This window comes from Carassius auratus, chromosome 49 (assembly GCF_003368295.1).
Source record: "Carassius auratus strain Wakin chromosome 49, ASM336829v1, whole genome shotgun sequence".
Classification (NCBI taxonomy): Eukaryota; Metazoa; Chordata; class Actinopteri; order Cypriniformes; family Cyprinidae; genus Carassius; species Carassius auratus.
This window is the reverse complement of record NC_039291.1, coordinates 1,911,916-1,933,316: the sequence shown is the minus strand read 5'-3', so window position 1 is coordinate 1,933,316 and position 21,401 is coordinate 1,911,916. Positions and strand designations below refer to the sequence as shown.

Genomic DNA, 21,401 nt, shown 5'->3' with positions numbered 1-21,401 from the left:
AATAACCCAGAACTGTGGAAATGTGAATCTGCAGACACTACACTATTTTAAGATCACAAAATGCTATTGTACACTGTCAAAGGAGAAAGGAAAATGATTTGTATCTGAGAACAGTTGCTTGGTTCATTGAAGAGGTGACAGAACCCCACAGTTTTGTGGGAGGAGCTCAGCATGCAATTTTTACCGAAACACCATATGATTTATTCCTGTTGATTGACTATAATGTGAAAGCAGTGGATCAGTTTCCCGTTCGGCTGTGAGCTGGAACACTCAGGTGACATCAGGCTAAGATTCATGCACAGGCTTGCCAAGGCTGCAGCCAGGTGTGCATGGGCCTCGGATTTGCCGGACTATTTTTTATTTATTTTAAATTTCCTTCAGTGCAGACAAAAAAGACCCTGATTTGCCCATTGGGACATCAAAGGAGGATTTGTTGCAGAGTGTCTGACAAAATTAATGTCTTGTATTGTAGAATGCACACTCGGCACTACCGAGAGTTTCATTAAATCAAAACCGAAAGTAAAGTGCGCACATCCATTCAAAAGCGAGTGACTCCCGGATGCGCGCAAATTAGGCTACACAACATATCTAGACAGATGTTAGACTATAATAGGTTTTTGTAATTTTCTTTAGCTCTGGATAATGTTTGGGAAAAAATGGTTTCTATTTGCACTTTGAATATAGAGAGAGCACTGGATTTCGGTTTGGAGGTTAAACGTTCTGGAAGCTCACAATTCACGTACAGTTCTACGGTCTTAAGAGCCAGTCAGTAAAAAAAAAAAAAAAAAAAAAAAAAAACTTTACAGTGCTTGAATATTGTTGTTTAACTGGATATGATAATTCATATTTAGAAAGTAGAACTGAAATGACCTTCAGTAAAAGATGAGTAATCTTATAATTAAATACATTTTTCCAGTCATGTATTTGGTCAGTGAGTATTAATTTTATTTTATTTATTTTTTTATTTTTTTATCCCGGTCTCATCTTGTGTCTTGAGTTAAGTTTTGGTATTAATGATAATCAAACAACAAAAGACGAGTAGAGATATCATGGCACTAAATACATTTCTCCAGTAAAGCATAATGATTAAGGGGTCATGCAAAGTATTCTCTGTAAAAGCTACAAGTTTACCTCCTCAGAGGCTTGACATATTTTGACATTTCTCTGTGTTTTAGCCTCTAGCAGGTAACCCATTGTGTCACAACCAGATTGTGCCGTCTCTCACACTTCTTAAATGTTACCCAAGAAGGTTACCCATAATAGCAGGAGAAAGCTATCAGTTAGCATTCCTGATCTCAATGGTAGCTTCTCAACTGGAGCAGGAACCCATGCAAGTATGTGATTTTTTTTTTTTTTTTTTGATCTGATGATGTTGTAGATAAAATAAATAAATAATAAAGACATTTCCTTGTCGCACCTCTGGACATTTTACTTTTCTTTTCACCCTACAATCTCCTGGTCAGCAACTTGGAGTGAGACCTGTTCAGATTCCTACCCCCCACCCCCACAAGTATCTTTCTGTGAATTGATTTTTGATGGATCCTTTTGGAGGCTCATACATTACTGATACCGTTTCTCAGCCCCCTGCAGTCAGTGCTGAATGAGCTCCAAAGCACCGTCGCTTGTACTGAATAAACACACGCTGAATTCTTATATTCTTCCTCCCATGTGGTCCGACAGCCCTGTATGTTGCATAATGGCGGCAAAACCTCTCCATCAATTAATTTGCTGAAACATGCATTTAGAAAGCCTATAAAATGAAGCAAGCCCCTCGCTGTTGTGTGAAAAGACCTTTAGTTGTTTTATTCGCTGTGAGTTTATGCCAGTTACGCACATCTCATTCTGGCTGCTGGATTTTTTTCTCCTTTGACGTTCCAAGAGTTTTCACACTATATTTCTGATCTAAAATAGCATGTATGTAGTATATTCATATGTTTACAGTATTTTAATTTTGGAAGTCTCTTGTGCTCATCAAGGCAATATTTATTTGATCAAAGAGACAGTAAAATCAGTAATATTGTATGGCATTTTTTTTACTGACAAATGTCGAGATTGCATTATTGTAGCGTGAAAGCATATAATATATATAAAATATAATGCGCGAGCGCGAATCTCTAGCGCACTGATTCCCTTTGCACTTGCAAAAAGCTGGACTTGCGCGCTCAGATACACCCTGCTCTCGCCCAGAGAGAGTGCGCACACTTTAAACGTATCTCTCCTCTCACTCAAACTGTGTCCTGTGCACTCTCAAATCTCTCTGTGCTCATGCACTATAGATAAGCATAGTAATGATAGGTTATCATTATGCACTTTTAAAATGTTATCTCAAAACAGATTTGTGCAGGGCATTTTCTTGATCTTTTTTATTTTTTATTTTTTTTTAAACATAAACTAGTTATTGTAGCTACTTTGTTTTACTATATCTCTTTTACGTTTATATTTTGATCTTTTCTGCAAACATACATATGCATCTCTCTGTAAAATAGGCTACTTTGTATACACTGTTTGAAAAGGTACTATAAATAAAGCTTTATCCAATCAGATCTCCAAAGATCATTGCAATACATTTTCAGTTGGTATGATGGTAATAATAAGTAACAACTCCTCAAATCAACATCAAACGTAAAAATAGATGTAAATGATGCAAGATGTAAATAAATGCTCCAATATCATTGCTGTTTGGACATTTATTTTGGAGCCTTTTTTTTAATACAGTGTTTGTTTTCAGTTCTGATTTATTTATTTATATATTTATTTTCATGAAAATCCACTTATATATATATATATATATATATATATATATATATATATATATATATATATATATATATATATATATATATATATATATATATATATATATGTTGCGAAAAGAATTAATATCTATACTACAGAGAGATTTGAGATTGCACAATACACAGTTTGAGTGAGAGGAGAGATATGTTTTAAATGCACGCACTCTCTCTGTGCAAGAGCAAGGGAAATCAGTGTGCGAGCGGAGAGATTCGTGCTTGTGCATTGTATTAATGTGCTTTTGTGCTACAATAATGCAATCTCAACATTTGTTAGTAAAATAGCGCCATAATATTGTTAAATATTATTACAATTCTAAAGAACAGCTAAAAGAGCTGAATAAAATTTGAAAAGAACAGCATTTATGTGCAATTTTTTTAAAAATGTTTTGGAACATTATTAATATATGTATTATTACTGTCACCTGTCACTTTAAATCAGTTTAAATCAGTACTTTGTTTGATGCAAGCTTTAATTTCTTAAAACTTAAATAAATGTTAAAACTGGATTGTGGATCCCCTGTTAAAGTACTGTGGTGGAATTTTCCACCAAAATCTATTCTTTACATTAAAATATTTTTTAATTTGTCCAAAGCCTACACTTTTAACTCATTTGTATTTAATTTGATTTTTTTTATTATAATTCTACATTTTATTTTATTTGTATTGTTTATACCGGACACTCTTTGTAAGACTCGGATATTTTTCAACTTCACAAACTTTTGTTTCATTTGTGTGTAGCACATTCATTCAACTTCTGATAAGGCCCATTTCCCCTTAATTCATTTTCTTGCCATGCTGAGATCTTCAAGGTCTTCCCAATAATGGCATACTGTGCAGCACAATTCACCATTATATCCTTTCAAGATCTGAGTGGAATTCAAAAAACTCATACAATGTGGTACTTTTGATCTTAATAAGTGGAGTGGAATAAGGTTTAACAGGACATTGCTCTAAATCTGAGCATAGGCTGAGCATATCGAGCAGATTCTAACTAAAAGTTAAAATAACAGCAGCAGTAGCAGTACTAATGCTACTAATAACTTTGTGTAGCAACCTAAGTGAAGAAAATAAATTAAATATATATATATATATATATATATATATATATATATATATATATATGAAACCAGTATGAGATGATTTGGTCTTTGTGACATGGTGAAGATGGGTACACTGTAGTCATAAAGGGATGGCCAAGGTCAGCAACAATACTCAGGTGGGCTGTAGCATTTAAATAATGTTCAGTTGGTACTAAGGGGCCCAAAGTGTGCCAAGAAAATATCCGCCACACCATTACACTACCACCAGCAGCCTGAACCGTTGAGACGAGGCAGCATGGATCCATGTTTTCATGTACTTTATGCCAATTCCTGACCCTGCCTTCTGAATGTCGCAGCAGAAATCGAGAAATCATCAGACTAGGCAACATTTTTCCAATCTTCTATTGTCCAATTTTGGTGAGACTGTCCGAATTGTAGCCTCCGTTTCTTGTTCTGACAGGAGAGGCACTCATTGCTTCATTGCTTCACTCATCATCTGCTTCAGGGTTCTTCATGTTGTGTGCTCAGAGATGGTACTCTGCATACCTTGGTTGTAATGATTGGTTATTTGAGTTAGTGTTGCCTTTCTATCATCTCTAACCAGTCTGCCCATTCTCCTCTGACCTCTGACATCAACAAGGCATTTTTTCATCCACACAACTGCCGCTCACTGGATATTTTCTCTTTTTGGGACCATCCTCTGTAAACCCTAGAGATGGTTGTGTGTGAAAATCCCAGTAGATTATCAGTTTTTGAAAAATTCAGACCAGCCCGTCTGGCACTAACAACCATTCCACGTTCAAAGTTACTTAAATCCCCTTTCTTCCCCATTCTGATGCTCGGTCTGAACTTCAGCAAGTTATCTTCACCACATCTAGATGCCTAAATGCATTTCTTGCTATGTGATTGGATGATTAGCAATCTGTGTTACCAAGCAATTGAACAGGTGTTCCTAATAAAGTGGCAGATGAGTGTATATATGTATATATTCCGTTTATTGTTTAATTTCGGTTATTTATTTTTATTTTTATTATTATAAATAACACACACACACACACACACACACACAATTGAGATCTTTTTTTCCTCTGGTCTGCTTCTGTAAAAATCTTACAAAATAAGCCAAGACTTCCTAGCTTTGATCTTTAATCCTTCCAGTTTCTTTTTAATAATAGCACAATGTAGAAGGGTTTAGCAGAAAGTAACCATTGTTGGACTTTCAGTATCATTTTTCTACCATGTCCAGCATTAGCTCATTCCCACTTTTACTCTGCTTCAGCTGTGAATTGAGGAGGCTTACGTATTTCCACATGTCAGTTTCTTCCTCTGACTCTACTCCTGAGTGAGTCTCTCGACGTTAAACCACCCAGATTCAGAGTGTCACTGAGCTGGCCGCCCCTGTCAGCCCTTCACACTTATGCATACGGCTGTGCTTTTGGTCTCTGAGAGAAAAGTTGTCTTCACCTCATCTGTCAAGACAACCCCAAGTGGCAAGAAAAGTATGAGAGTGTCAAATGCCCTCAGTTGGAGGATAATGGTTCTTTAAATACTGGATCACATTTTGCTTTCACTCTGCTGGCAGCAAGATACATCGGCGAGTGTCCCGCTGATTACACTGTAAAATGTGGTTGCAATTTCACATAAAAGCATTCAAATGTCCATAAATCATAAAGCAAGGCTGCAATTATGTAGTAGGTTTTAAATGCATGTCTCTGCAATGAATCATGAATGCTCATCACTTAGGTGCCTTGACATTGAAGTAAAATCTTTTTTATTTTTTTTATTTTTTTCATAAATCAGTCTGATGATTAGAATTATTTTTATATATTAAATATTTTATTGATTATTTATTATTTTCATATGTGGCTGCAAGGTGAGAACAGCAGTGTAATAAATGTAAGTACAATGTGGAATTTGACAGAACTTAATTTATCAGCTGAGAACACAACAAGGTGTGCAGCTTTAATAATTAGCCATTCAAATGTGATATGAACTCCAAACAGATTAATGCATTAGATCACAATGCGTGACAGCTGCGTGATTCACTGTTATTTTGATTTAGGACCTTCTCAGATTGCTTTGGTCATGTACTTAGCTTTAATGGATTGTTCTGATGATTTTCAGTATGAAAGGTTACCAGGAAAGATTTTGTGGTCCCTCATATAAGGGTAGAATATTACAAAATCAATAGATTTCTTGATATAAAAAAAGAACGGCTTCATAAAACAACAGTGACAACATCAGCAGAACCTTAATGTTTTATTTGGCAGCCGTCCACAAATTTTCCATTATTCCACATCTATATATTAATCTGTGTGAAGAAATAGGGTTTTAACTGGTATATAAAAACTCCCACCCAAATCTGACTCACACATCTAACAATTTTTCACATACAACAAGAAAATCATCAATCTTGAACAACAATCAGCATGTTTTAATTTTGTTTTGATGGTTAGAGCGCTTGCATGTCTGATGAATTGTTTTTAGATCAACCTGTTTTATTCTTGTATGCTCACTTCATTTGCAGTTGTAATGATTCCAGACTGTTTGTCTTCTAGACTGGTGGCTTTTATTTCTACTACAGAAAAGTTCAGAAGAGCATCTTTCTGGTATTCTCAGAGTAAGAAATGTACGAATAGAGGATGGCTGCTCAAAGCTGTTAAAGAAAGAAGAGACCCTGGAGCTTTGACACAAAATAAGTAAAAGCAACTTTAATTATACCATGGAAAACCAGTGAATGTGCCACTTATGATAGTTACAGCTGGCTTCCTGCCTAAACCCGGACTCTCCACTAATGAAAGACAGACTCTATCTCCGTCAGGCCTTTGTGAAGGAGCTTGATTAAACAACATGCCATGCAGCAAAGCTCTGAGGGTGACTTCACATTTGGCTAACTAATTACTCACTCGCCGACTGTTTAGGGTCTGGATTTGGAATTAACTGTGACAGAATTGAGTCGTTCAGGTCATGAAGGCAGAACTTTTAGCCTGGATTTTGTCTGGTGAAGTAATGCAGATTTATGTGGCATAATCAGCTTTTCTAAACACAATTGAAGTAAAAATAGGTCAACGGACATTTAAGAGGTGTTTTTTTTTTTTTTTTTCATGAGTCCTGCTGCCAGTCTAAAGTTTGAAATAATTTAGATGTTTTAACGCTTTTGAAAGTTCTGTTCACCAAGGCCAAATTTATAAGATTGATAAATAAATAAAAAAAAAAAAAAAAAAAAAAAAAAGCTTAATATTATGTTATCTTCAGTGTCACATGATCCTTCAGATTTAATTCTAAGAAATGTTTAGAAACGTTTTATTGTTGTTTTCTTTTATTTATATAATAATGTCAATATTTCTGTTTTTTATTCAAATTATATAAAGTAGTTAAAAATGGTTAAAAATTACCAAAACAGTATTGTAAAAATATTCTCTTTGGGCCGCCCCCTAGTGGAGCCGAGTATGAAAACCACTGTTCTGCGTAATAGCCTACTCATTGTTCCCAAGAGGTCCACCAATAAAACACTGTCGCCTGAAACCTCACAACAACTCGGCTTCCTCTCTTTGCAATGGAAAACGAAGTGAACACTCCCCAGTTGGCCACTACAGAGCACAGTAATCAGCACTTCAAACATTAAAGTCAGACCACCCTATGGAGCCTCCAGTATTGACATGTTCAGCATGTTCCGGACAAGAAATCCCCGCTTGTACAATAAAGTTCATATAATGGTGGTTTACTTGGAGGGGAAGTGCAAGTTTTGTAATCCGCATCGCTCTAGTTTGGTGGCCTTGAGCTCCTTATCACCAATTCCACATGGTCTGTCTTTCGACTGAAGTTCCCACCACTCAATGGGCGCCTGCATCAATTTCTTGCTCTGCGTGAAAAAAGAAGCTGCGTAGAGTCAACGTGAACCACAGAGCCATGCAACTTGATTCCACTTACATGCCGCTTCATTTTTTTTTTTTCTTTTTCTTTTTTTTTCTGGTGATTACAGCTTCTGACACAGGACAGTAGAGAGTTTTATGAAGACCTCTCAAAACCACAGTAGACCAGATATGAGACAAAACTGCTTTACAGTAGTAGACTGTAGACACTAACTGCTTATTATTATTGTAATAATACATATTTATTGAAAGTGTTTATGGTTTTAGATATTGAAGTGCTTGCAAAGTTCACAGTTGTATGTTATAAGGTCAGAATTGCGAGATGTGAATTTGCAATAACAAGAAAAAAAGTCTGAATTGCGAGTTTTTATCTTGCAATTATGACATTCTTTCCGAAATCGGAAATATATATGAACTCGAAATTGTGAGGGAAAAAAAAGTCCGACTTATGAGATAAAAAGACACTATTAACTGGTTTAATTTCTTTATTCAGTGACGGAAACTGGCTTCCATAGTTTGAAGTTAAAACAAGTCAAGTAACTTATCTCTCATCTGTCTTGCAGGCGTTTGCAGGTAACTCCAATACAGAGAGTGTGGTTCGGCATGACCTGCAAAACCTGATTGTGGCCCGTTATTTGCGCATCATTCCTTTAGACTGGAGCGAAGAGGGACGGATCGGCCTCAGGTTCGAGATCTTTGGGTGCCCGTACTGTAAGTTGAGCCTGCACTGTCACATTTCACATCAGTATAATCTAGTAAATATCAATAAAAAATTGAATTAACTTTTTTGTCCAACAGTTCTGAGTGTAACGCATTTCTACTGTAAGTAACTTATCCAAAGTAAAGTAATTAAGGTCATTCGAAAGTAATTGAATTACAGTTACTTATAAAGTACTTGCATACTATGATTAGTTTTATAATTTGAAATATACATTTATCGTCTAAAGGTAAAATACAATGCAGTATCTTTTTTTCATTTGCAGTTTTTCCTGATGACAGATAAGACTAAGATGTCAATAGAATCTGTAAAGGGTCTGCTTTTATTTGTGTTTACTGACAGTAGAAGCAAAACATTGTGGTAAAATCTAAATTCATCTACTTTTCATCGATTTTGGAAGAAGAATGCTGTAAGCCATAATTTACCTGAGAAGAACCTTGTGATAAATCACACACCTTAAAATATTATCTCAAGTATTATCTCAAGATCCACACCAGTAAAGGTTTTCTTCTAAGGCACGTTTGTAAAAGCTACTTAGAACTTGTTTAATTTTCTTTTAAGTTTTTTGTTTTTCAGATATTTTGCAGAGTATTTCTATTTGTTATCCAAAGGTTAATTTTTTTATCTGCTTAAGTATTACAGTTGTTTTAAAGCTAAAGTCTTAACCATTCCATGGTAAACTGAAATAATTAAGAGTGTCATTTCTATTTTCTATGTATCAAGGTTTATAAGAAGTTTAAGAAGTAATTAAAGATTAGAATAAGTTACTTATTCTAAATTAAATTACTTTTCAGACTGAGTAATTACAAAAGTAATTTAAATACAATATTGATTATTTAATTAATTAATTACTTATTTAAAGTAACTTGCTTGGCAGTTGTTAGTTAAGTTGAATTAAACTGAATTTAATCAAAATTAATTTAATTAATTTTGGATCCTGGTTACATTTACTTGGTATTTTGGAGTTGTCCTGGTGCTACTTCACAAAACCAACAGTATTTACTGAATACCAAACATACATTTAATGTGGTTAACTTTCTTAGTAGTGGTGTTGTGGTTAAAAGATGAGTTATTTTATTTAATCAGTTTACAGAGACAGCTTTGCTGGATTTTCATTTATTTGAAAGATATCAGTCATTGCAAATTATGGATTTAAACAGAAAAGCTTTCCAGATGAGTGGATGTGTATTTGGAGCAGATGTCTCCAGCGTGGTCAAAACGTCCTGAAATCTGAATGTGGCTCACAGGGTGAGCGTCAGCAGTATAGGTCATGTCTGTAAATTAATTGCATTGTTGTTATTCCACTCGCTTCAGATCATTAGTATTCCTTTTACATTTTTATTTCAATCTAGCCTTTTATTATATTGTAATTTGACTAGCAAGGGAAAAAAAATCTATGAACTATCGACATCCTCTGTTTTCTGAAATGGAATGTAGCCTTGACAAATTCATTACTTTCGTTATATTAAGTGTTGCCAAATTGATGTTGATAACAAATTTCAATTAACGTCCCCATAAATTGGTTTGAGAAGTATTACACTCAGTTATCTCATTGCAGTGATGTAATCATCTGTCATATAAACCCAGACTAGAAGAACCATCTTTACCATTGATTATTTTTAAAACCATAACCTTCTTTGAACCTTTCATAAAAAAATGTAATCCTTGAGATGGATAAATCTTAAGCATAGTAGACTTTTTTTCTGTTTTTAATACTTCCATTGAAATAATGCTAGCGTAAATAAACCTGACATCTAGCTCTTCTGAATGTTTCTGTTTATGACAAGTATGAATGAAGCCTGGTAGCTTTAGATACGTATCATTCCTCAAGCTGTTTTCCTACTCGTGAGGAGCAGAGAGGGGTTTGGCTGCAGTGATTTTCCTGTCAGAAAGTGTTTCATCCACATTTGCTCCTTGCTGGTTAAACCGCTCATATTCCTTCATCATTTCGTGCTGGTGATCACAGATGCCGATAAAGACATGCCGCCATCTCCAAACGCTTGTTTATGAGGGCATAGGGTGGAATAAATAAACCCAGTATTCCCACCCTATTAAAATCCAGATTAAAATTGTTGTTGTGTTTTGGAAAATAATATTTTTTTTTTTTTTTTTACTGCTCATTAGCGAGATTAAACTGACGTGCTGGACCTGGACCTGGACTATAAAAACTTTTGAAATCTCTTGTTAAGAAATTCAAGATGGGCAAGTCTAATCATGTACATGTTTTGTTTCTTATTATTTAATATTCAATATTAAAATACTAATGCTTCTACTAATAGTAATATTCATCATCATCCTAAATTAACTTTTTAATTTGACAGCCTTACCTGTAACAAACTAGCTACCTGCTATTGTAGCCTACACCAACTGCTGATCAACAGTTGCTAATGAGTTGCTTATACTCATTAATGACCATATTAAAGCAACTAATAACCAGCTTGCACCAGCTAATGACCACCTTAAACCAACTAGTGACCATATTAAAGCAACTAATAACCAGCTTGCGCCAGCTAATGACCACCTTAAACCAACTAGTGACCATATTAAAGCAACTAATAACCAGCTTGCACCAGCTAATGACCACCTTAAACCAACTAGTGACCATATTAAAGCAACTAATAACCAGCTTGCACCAGCTAATGACCACCTTAAACCAACTAGTGACCTTATTAAAGCAACTAATAACCAGCTTGCACCAGCTAATGACCACCTTAAACCAACTAGTGACCATATTAAAGCAACTAATAACCAGCTTGCACCAGCTAATGACCACCTTAAACCAACTAGTGACCATATTAAAGCAACTAATAACCAGCTTGCACCAGCTAATGACCACCTTAAACCAACTAGTGACCATATTAAAGCAACTAATAACCAGCTAATGACCACCTTAAACCAGCTAGTGAACATATTAAAGCAACTAATAACCAGCTTGCACCAGCTAATGACCACCTTAAACCAACTAGTGACCATATTAAAGCAAATAATAACCAGCTTGCACCAGCTAATGACCACCTTAAACCAACTAGTGACCATATTAAAGCAACTAATAACCAGCTTGCACCAGCTAATGACCACCTTCAACCAACTAGTGACCATATTAAAGCAACTAATAACCAGCTTGCATCAGCTAATGACCACCTTAAACCAACTAGTGACCATATTAAAGCAACTAATAACCAACTTGCACCAGCTAATGACCACCTTAAACCAACTAGTGACCATATTAAAGCAACTAATAACCAGCTTGCACCAGCTAATGACCACCTTAAACCAATTAATGACCATATTTAAGCAACTAATAAACAGCTTGCACCAGCTAAGCTTACACCAACTGATGACAATCTTAAACAAGCTAATGACCTTCCTAAACCGACAAATGACCATCTTAAACCAGTTGATGGCCATCAGCTTAATCTAGGCTATGATCATCTTAAACCAGTTTAATCCAACTAAAGACCATTTTAAACCAGCTAATGACCACCTTAACCCAGTTTACACCATTTTATGACCGGTATAAACTGCTGTCTTAAACCAGTTTACACTAGGTAATGACCTAGTGACCTAGTGGGCCGTTGCTTGAACCTATTAATGACATCTTAAACCAGCCAGAACCAGCTAATAACCAGTTACCATGTTCCTAGGCAAATTTTTCTAATAGGAAAATATGAACAAAAATACAAAAATGCTTTTTTGGGGGGACCTTTTTCGCCACTCGGTTTCCCTTCAGACACAGGAATGCACTGACTGTTGAGTGAAAATAAATAAGATGTGGAGAAAAGGAATAGAGATAGCCCTTCTCAGGGTGCATAGAGGGAAAGAATGGGAGTTAGATAAGCTAACCTGCAGTGGAGATGAAGCACAGAATGAGAATGAATGCAGTGCTCTGACCTTGTTGATCGGGCGAGGATGAATGCATTCGTGATGGAGGTGAAGGGGATTGGCAGTGGAGAGAGAGAGAGAGACAGGAGGAGTGGAAGAGCAACTGGCCAAACATAGCACACATACTCATGCATTAGTGTAGTAATCAGTCCCCAGCAGGGTGCATTGAGAGAATTGAATTAATTCCACATGCAGACTGTACTTTAGACACAGACGCACACACATGATTGTAGTAGATGCTACATACTACAGGCATCCCCTGGTGATTATGTACATGACAGATAATACTGAACGCATATTCTCATCTGCTTTGTCCATGTACAACAAATACAGTTGTTGCATCATTTTGCAATGTACACTGTTAATGGAAGCTGATAAATGCAAATTGATTTTACATGCCTCAAAAATCCATACAATGCATGAAAAATCCATTCAAATAATGGAAATAACTTACTCGATGGCTAACTTAAAATATCACTTAGTGTAGACCTGAAATTCACTACCTATTTATTATTTTGGTATATTGTTTTATTGAATACCCACAATTAATTATTTAATTGTATCTAATTTACATATTCATCATATTATGTTTTTTGTTAGAATGATTCGTCCCTTGTCATAATTACATTTTAACTGCCCCCCCCCCCCCAAAAAAAACAAACATTAAAAATTGTGACAATCAAAATCTATGTAAAAGTACTTTATCCTTTTTGATTAAATTGTCCATGCTGAAAAAAGTGTTAATAAAAAAAAAATAATAATTCTTACAAACCCCAGATACTGTAAGTAAAAATTATTTGAGGTGAGGGTTGCCATATATTATGCATAATGCTAATCAATCATAAATTATGATTTACATAATGCCATAAAAAATAAAACAATAGAGTTTTAATTTGTTTTAGTTTTTTTTTTTTTTTTTGGGGGGGGGGGTCTGTATTCATTTGATCATAATAGAGGAACATAATAACAGAGTAAAAGTACATTAATATAGTGAAAAAAGTCTGTATTTCTATTTTATTTTAAAATGTAATTTATATATGTGATGGCAAAGCTGAATTTTTAGCAGCCATATATATTATATTTATTATATATTTTTATAACTCTGTATATATTGCTGAATATTACATTTCTTTCAATGAGACATATATATACTAATATTTACCCTTTTATAGCCACCATATTAAACCTTATCAGTCCAAAGTTATTGCAGTCACAAGCCTACTGCAAATCAGCACCATCATTTACATTTTAATTAAGCTCAAATCAAACCTAATCAATCTCTCAGTAAAGCAAGTGAATAAACACGCCACTTCAATCTTATTGGTGGAAGGGAACATGATGACATCTGTATTTTTCTATTTTCTGGTTGCTGTAGACGTCTTTATAATTACCTTCTCATGCTGATCACAGATTTTACATGCCTTCTGAATGATATAAAAACAGTCTGGAAAGCAATCAAGTGCCATCAGGCACCATGAGCTTGTGTAATATATCCAAAGGTTATGCGGTGTCATTGCAGGAGATGAAACCAAGAGTGCGAGTCAGAGATGCCGTGAAAGAAATTTACATTCATAACTTCCGGTATGCATCATTCTGAGCCTTGACAGGGATCAAAAATCCTCCTCCACTGTGCAATAAGCAGAAAGGCTTTGTCAGCAGGTTATAGCCCACTGCAATTTTCTGCTTCCTCACTGTAGTTTATCACCTGATCCCAGACGCAGTTTTTCTGTGAACTTCACCATGCTTTCGTTCAAGCAATCTATAGAACAGTCACTCAACCGATCATTTAGCCAAAAATGGGCATGACACCTAGTCACCTCAGAGGTGCTAATCTCTTTTCCTCCTCCTGTCTTTCTTCCTCCCATCAACAGGGGCAGATGTGATTAATTTTGATGGGCAGGGGGTGATCTCTTACCGCTTCAAAATGAAGAAGATGAAGATTTTGAAGGATGTGATAGCCCTAAAGTTTAAAACATCAGAGAGCGAAGGGGTGATTCTTCACGGAGAGGGGCAACAGGGTGACTACATTACCTTGGAGTTGAGAAGAGGCCGGCTACTGCTGCAGATAAACCTCGGTAAATCTTAGGCCTAATATCTCCTCTGTTTATGGTGCGCTTGAGTGTACCTTGGTGTTTATTTTTTATTAATGTGCTGCTCTAAGTATTTCTTCATGTTATGTATATACCTGCTGTCTTCTGTTATTTAATTGATTGTTTGATCCTCATTGTTTCTTTGGTAAGGATAGTTCACTCAAATAAATTAATTAATTAATTATGTCATGGTTCTTTCCATCATGCAATCAAAAAAACACAAACAAAACAAAACAAAACAAAAAAAGTTTGGGGTTAGTAGGACTATTTGTGGTCCCACTTTATATCAAGTGGCCTTAACTACCATGTACTTACATCAAAAAATAAATACAATGTACTTATTGTGTTCATATTGTATTGCAACCTTTTTTTTTTTTTTTTTGCTGCTATTGAGGTGGGAAACAGGTAAGGTTAGGGACAGATTTGGTGGTATGAGTAAGTTTAAGGTTCTGTTAAGGTGTAAGGGATGGGTCAACGTGTAATTATACGTGTAATTATTACAGAAATTAATTACAGATGTAATTATGTGCAGATATTTTTCAAAAATAAGTACAATGTAAAAACATGTATGTACACAATAAGTGCATTGTACCAAATTAATAATTAAAATTTAAATACATAGTAGTTAAGGTCACTTAATATAAAGTGGGTCCCTATTTGTTTTATTTATTCAAATAAAAAAAAAATAATAGTTTACTCAGCAAGGATGCAATAATTTGGTCAAAATCATAAGACATTTATGTTAATGTTTGTTACAAAATAGTTTTATATCAACTAAAAGCCGTTGTTTTAAATGCTTTATTCATCAGAAAATCCTTAAAAAAATATGTATCAAAGTTTCCACAAAAATATTAAGCAGAACAATGGTTCACAACATTGATAATATTAAGAAATGTTTCTTGTGCAGCAAATCAGCCTATTAGATTGATTTCTGAATCATGTGACGCTGAAGACTGGAGTAATGACACATCAATGAAAATTCACCTTTGCTTTCACAGAAAATATGCATTTAAAAAAATATTAAAGCAAAAAATTGGTCAAATGTAATAATATTTCACAATACTTCTATTTTACTGTATGTTTCATCAAATGAATGAGCATAAAATACTTATTGGGAAGTCGTGGCCTAGTGGTTAGAGAGTATGACTCCTAAGGTTGTAGGTTCGAGTCTTGGGCTGGCAATACCACCCTTGAGCAAGGCACCGAACCCCCAACTGCTTCCCGGGGGCCGCAGCCTAAATGGCTGCCCACTGCTCCGGGTGTGTGTTCACTGCTGGGTGTGTGTGCAATTTGGATGGGTTAAATGCAGAGCACAAATTCTGAGTGTGGGTCACCATATTTGGCTGTATGTCACTTTCACTTTTTTTGTTTTTCCACTTATTTCTAAAATATAAAAATCTTGCTGACTCCAAACTGTAGAACACAAAAAGAAGATCGTTTGAAGAATATTTTAAATGTTTTTGTCCATATAAGTCAGTGGAGTCCAAAACCACACAGGCTTCCATTGACTTTAACTGAATTTTCCCCAGAATAAGAAGTTTGGTACAAAATGAGGGTGAATTTTCATTTGCGTGAACTATCCCTTTAATATCTCATGGACTCGCTGAAAAAATCTAGCAGGGGGGAAAAGAAATACTTAAAGACTGTTAAACACAAAACCCATTATCTTTCTTATCATGAGGGCATAAACATCTCATATGCAGTGTGATGAGTGCAGCGAAGGTGAAGATATTGTGTTTTTGATATTAACGATGGCCTCCCATGTCTAATAAACTATAGGAAGTAATCAGTACGGCTCCATCCTGGGCCATACATCTGTGACTAGTGGCAGCCTGCTGGACGATCATCATTGGCATTCTATAGTAATTGAGCGCTACAGGAGAAATGTCAATTTCACCCTTGATCAGCATACGCAGCACTTCCGCACCAATGGGGAGTTTGACCACCTTGACCTGGACTATGAGGTAGGACTGAGAAAGTGAATGATTTATTGCTCTGAACTTCATTTAACAGGATGCTAAAGCCCAGAATATTTCATCCAATAACAGGTAGTTAAATTTTTTTTTTTTTTAATTCATCTCACAAGGATGACAATGAGGAGGAAATGCTGTGAGAATTCTCAATTTAAATAAGCATGAATTTAATTCTTGTCCAAGCTGATTTGTAGTGTGATGTCACACCAAGACATTTTGTCCCAGGGAGGTTTGCACTGTGCTAAACCTTGTTTGCAGAGGGATTTTTATCCCTTGTCATTCTTTACAGCACAGAAGGTTTAAAATCCGCTTCTTCGCACAGGATTAATCCACGCTGATAATGTGTAACAGGATATTAATGTTATCAAACAGAAATGATGCGTATTAACAAGAGCTGTCGAGGAATGTATATTGGAATGTAATTGATTTTTAGTGTAAAGAATATGGTCTGAGGGCCAATACTTATCTATTCAGACGCTCCTGGCACTGTTGGATGCTACAGAGCTGGTTACAGCTCAGTCGGTCTAAGACAAATTGACCCCAATTAAAGCGAAAGTGTCTGATTAATTGAGCTGAGAATGGATCCAAACCAGTGAGTCGTTTTCTGCTGGAGCGCAGACAGCATTTACAAACAATTGCATTTATTGATTATTTGGTAACACTTTAGAATAAGGTTCCATTAGTTAATGTTAGTTAACTACTTTCGTTAACATGAACTAAGCAAGAACAATCCTTCTACAGCATTTATAAGTCTTAGTTCATGTTAATTTCAACATTTACTAATGCATTATTTAAATCAAAAGTTGTGCTTGTTAACATTAGTTAATGCACTGTGAATTACCATGAACTAAAAATGAATAACTTTATTTTCATTAACTAACATTAACGAAGATGAATAAATACATTCATAAATGTATTATTCATTGTTTGTTCATGTTAATTAATACATTAACTAACATGAACTAATGGAACCTTATTCTAAAGTGTTACCGATTATTTTGTTAAAGTGTTAGTGTTTCTTTTCTGGGGCTTTGTTTGAAATTTCTTGAATAATAGTACTTACTAAGCATCTTTTAATAGCTAGATATTATCTGATTTTACAATTATGTATGATTTTAATCCATTGTTGCAAGCTTAATTTTTTTTGGGCTGTGCCTGATACAGCAGGATGTGTTTGTCTTGCTATAATAGTCTATTTTTGCTGCACTATGAAATACATCAGGAATCTGGTTTTGAGTGAACTTCCTACGAATAAATATATTTATGAAGCATTTATAAAGTGAGTTAAAATGTCTCTGGCAGGTATTGCATTAAAATCACGCTTTTTATTCATGTATTTATAATTGCATAATGATTTATAATGATTTTAAAATGAGTTATTAGTTAATTATGAACACCTTTATAATCCCTTTACAAAGAGAACCTTAATGTAAAGTGTTACCAAATTAACCCTGTATATGCAAAAACATGTTTTTAGCATAAAAATGGCGTTACTCATATGCATTTCTAATGTGAAAAAAATGTTGTGCACAATTTACTAGATGAAGGAGGTGACTCAGTTTACCAGCCATTTTACTCCACTCTCTTGTTTATATTGCTGTGTTGGTCTTGGAGGGTTGCAATGTTTTGATACTGTTTTTCCGACTTATGTCTGATTTCTTTTATTTTATTTTTATTTTTTTTCATGTAGCTGACTTTCGGAGGAATGCCTTATTCTGGGAAGCCAGTCTCAGGGGGTAGAAGAAACTTCAAAGGCTGCATGGAAAGCATCAACTACAATGGAGAGAACATCACTGACCTGGCCAGAAGAAAAAAACTGGACTCTTCTAGTTTAGTAAGTTTTGTGTTCCCTTTTCAATCATCTCCACAAACCACATCTGGCTGATAAGAGTTTTAGTGTATACTTTGCCGTTCATGACAGTTCGGTGCAAATGTAACACATTTAGGTGGGTTGTTTTCGTCTGGAGGATTTTGTGGAGGTGTATGACCATGAAGAACTGTGCAAGGTTGACACTTCAGAATGTAGAGCGGTTCCAACGTGATATTGATGGAGCTTGCATTTTAAACCTCATATCTATGCTGTATTTATCCATTTCGTTTGTTTCAACGTGCTGATAGGAATGTTAATCCTCTACACAGATTTGATGACTGTTGTCAGCACTGATAATAATCAAATTTCCACTGCCTGTGATTATACAAAGAATGCAATAATTGCAGATTATATCTGATAAGCATATCAGTGTTCTGTGGTGCATTAATGGAACCACAAACATGAAGAGACACAATGTTTTTTTCTGATGAAAATTGCAGTCGTATCTTTGCCATACAGTTACACTAGCACATCATGTCACAGAACATCAGACAAGCATTATGTTAAATAGAAATATGTCTGAATTAGATTCATGATTTTGTTCCAGAGATTTATTTTTTTGACAAATAAAGCAAATCAAGTTTGTACTGCACTAAATGAAATCTAAAATGAAAACTCTATCATTATTTACTCACCCTCATGTCATTCCAAGTCTGCATGACTTTATTTCTTCTGCACAAAAGAAGATATTTTAAAGTCAGTGAATGTCAGTTAGGTCCAAAACAACACTGGACTCCTTTGACACTCATTGTACAAAAACCACAGAGACACATTGAAAATATCCTCTTTTTCACTATAGTTTGACATTGCTCCACCATAGACAGGCTCTGAATTGTAATTCATGTCTGAAGGATTATGTTCAAGGTTAATAAAACACATCACATGAGCGGAGGTTCTGTTATGAAGCACTGAGGAAGGCTGAGTGCACTTTTCTCTTTCATTGTGATGAGACTGATTAAGTTCTCTATATTTGAAATAAGTCTGAAGTGCATTCGGTGGTTTAAAATGACCATTTAGAAGGACGTAGAGCTAAAGAGTTATGAATAACAGTCTTTGTCATTGCTTCCATGCGGCCCCTTTTCCAGCTTAAAGTTCAGAAATCGACAGCGTGGTTGGGAACATGCTGTAGCAGCATTTTAAGGGATATTTCTTTAAGCCTATGTTCCACATGAAAGGTCCTCAACCATTTCAGACACAGATTTATTTTCGAGTCACTTTATTTTGCAGCTTCGTACATTTATTAAAGATGTTGCATACGAGAAATACAATATGCAGTGTGTTACATCAAATTTGATGTTGTACAGAGACATCTCTTTTCTGAGAAAAACATCTAAAAGTTCTTTGCTGGCTCATTTTCAGCGCAACCTGACGTTCTCCTGCGTGGACACGCACACGTTCCCCGTCTTCTTCAATAGCACCAGCTTTCTGCAGCTGCCAGGGAGGAGGGACCACAATATGGTGTCTGTGAGATTCCAGTTCCGTACCTGGAACCCCAGCGGCCTGCTCCTGTTCAGCTCCTTGGCAGATGGAATGCTAGAATTGTCTCTAAACGATGGAAAAGTCACGGCACACATTAACGTCACTCAGCAGAAAAACTTGCGTGTGGACATTGCATCAGGTGAGCTGACATTCTTCCCACACAGAGACTCAATGCCAGTTACATGAAGATCTCATAAGGTTTCATCAGCCCCCTTTTTTTCTGGCAAAGCAGCGCCTACTTGATAATTTACTTAATGTTTCAATGTCATACATTTAGATGCTGTATGATCAATCAGCACTAGTTTTAGCAATATGGTAAAGTTGCATCATGTCCCAAAGTTAAACTCTGATGCTCAGGTTTCTCTTTTACAGCTTAAATCAGACATGCTGTTTAATATTTTTTTTGATACTTTGATAAATGTTTTTTTAGGATTCTTTGAGGAATAAAACATTCAAAAGAGCAGCAATTGAGATGTAAATCACTTGTAAAGACTTTAAAGGTGCAATGTGTAATATTTACAATTATCTATTTACAGAAATGCAATATATATATATATATATATATATATATATATATATATATATATATATATATATATATATATATATATATATATATATACACACACACACACACACACACATATACAGTAACTATGTTTTCAGAGATGTATAAAGACCTTTCTTAATGAACCGTTAAGTTTTTATTACCTTAGATTGAGTAATTTATATCTAAATACACAGTGGGTCCCCTTACATGGAAGTCGCCACCATGTTTGTACAGTATCCCTAAACAGACAAACTGCTCTACAGAGCGCGGTTTGTCACTTTGTTGTTTTTGCGAATAAAACACTGACACAATGATACTCAAGTAAATGAACATTTGCAATAACATTGATTTATTGAATAAATAAGTAAATATAATTCCTTGATTTACCTTTGTAAAGAAATCTCATTGCTCTCTGCTGTCTTTACCGAAGACATCTTTACCTTTGCCGGCCACCGTAGCTTCTCTAAAGGGAGGGGTGAGCGGGGGGCAACCAAAGGGACTGTGCCATTGGTTGCAATTCACAACCTCACCGCTAGAAGCTGCAAAAATTACATAGTGCATCTTTAATCCATGCAAAAAATAAAAATACCAAGTTTTGCTGTCAATTAATAAAGTATTGTAAATAGAGTATATTTTAGTTGGGTATACATTTTTTCTCTGCATTTCTCTGAAGTATCTTAGAATGAATGTGGATAATATATTCTGGAAGAACTGGATGAGAAATTAGTTTATATTTAAAAGCTAGTCTTCATCTTAATGAAATTGTCCTTTTTTGTTTAATTGAAATTGTCCTTTATTGTCTTTAGAGGTGTCTTTGTCAGTCTGAAGTAGACACTTGCCAAACTCCTGTGCTAATAGGCCATTAAGAGAAAGGGTAGCTACTCTTACAGTGTTAACCTCAAGGCTAATTGGGCTCCACCTCTATGGAATTCTTTATCTCTTTTAAGAAAAGCCAATTGTCTCATCATTGAACTCTAGCATGGAAGAGTCAGGTAATAACTTGATGGAGTTCTATGCATAGTAAGTGCTCAGTGATGGCTATGAGATTAATGTTGTTGTCTGACCCAGGCTAATAGGTCTTCAGGATCTGAAAGTTCGATCCCATTTCAGACTTGAGCATGTTATTGGATTT

General features: G+C 35.3%; 1 protein-coding gene across 1 annotated transcript in view; it reads left to right on the top strand.

Moving 5' to 3' along the window:
* LOC113066023 (contactin-associated protein-like 2) overlaps nt 1-21,401 on the top strand; it is a 314,922-nt gene that overhangs the window by 138,865 nt on the left and 154,656 nt on the right. The window contains exons 4-8 of the mRNA XM_026237587.1: nt 8,271-8,418; nt 14,179-14,382; nt 16,177-16,361; nt 18,061-18,204; nt 19,600-19,858. Coding sequence (XP_026093372.1) covers nt 8,271-8,418; nt 14,179-14,382; nt 16,177-16,361; nt 18,061-18,204; nt 19,600-19,858 — 940 coding nt within the window. The remainder of the gene's footprint in view (nt 1-8,270; nt 8,419-14,178; nt 14,383-16,176; nt 16,362-18,060; nt 18,205-19,599; nt 19,859-21,401) is intronic.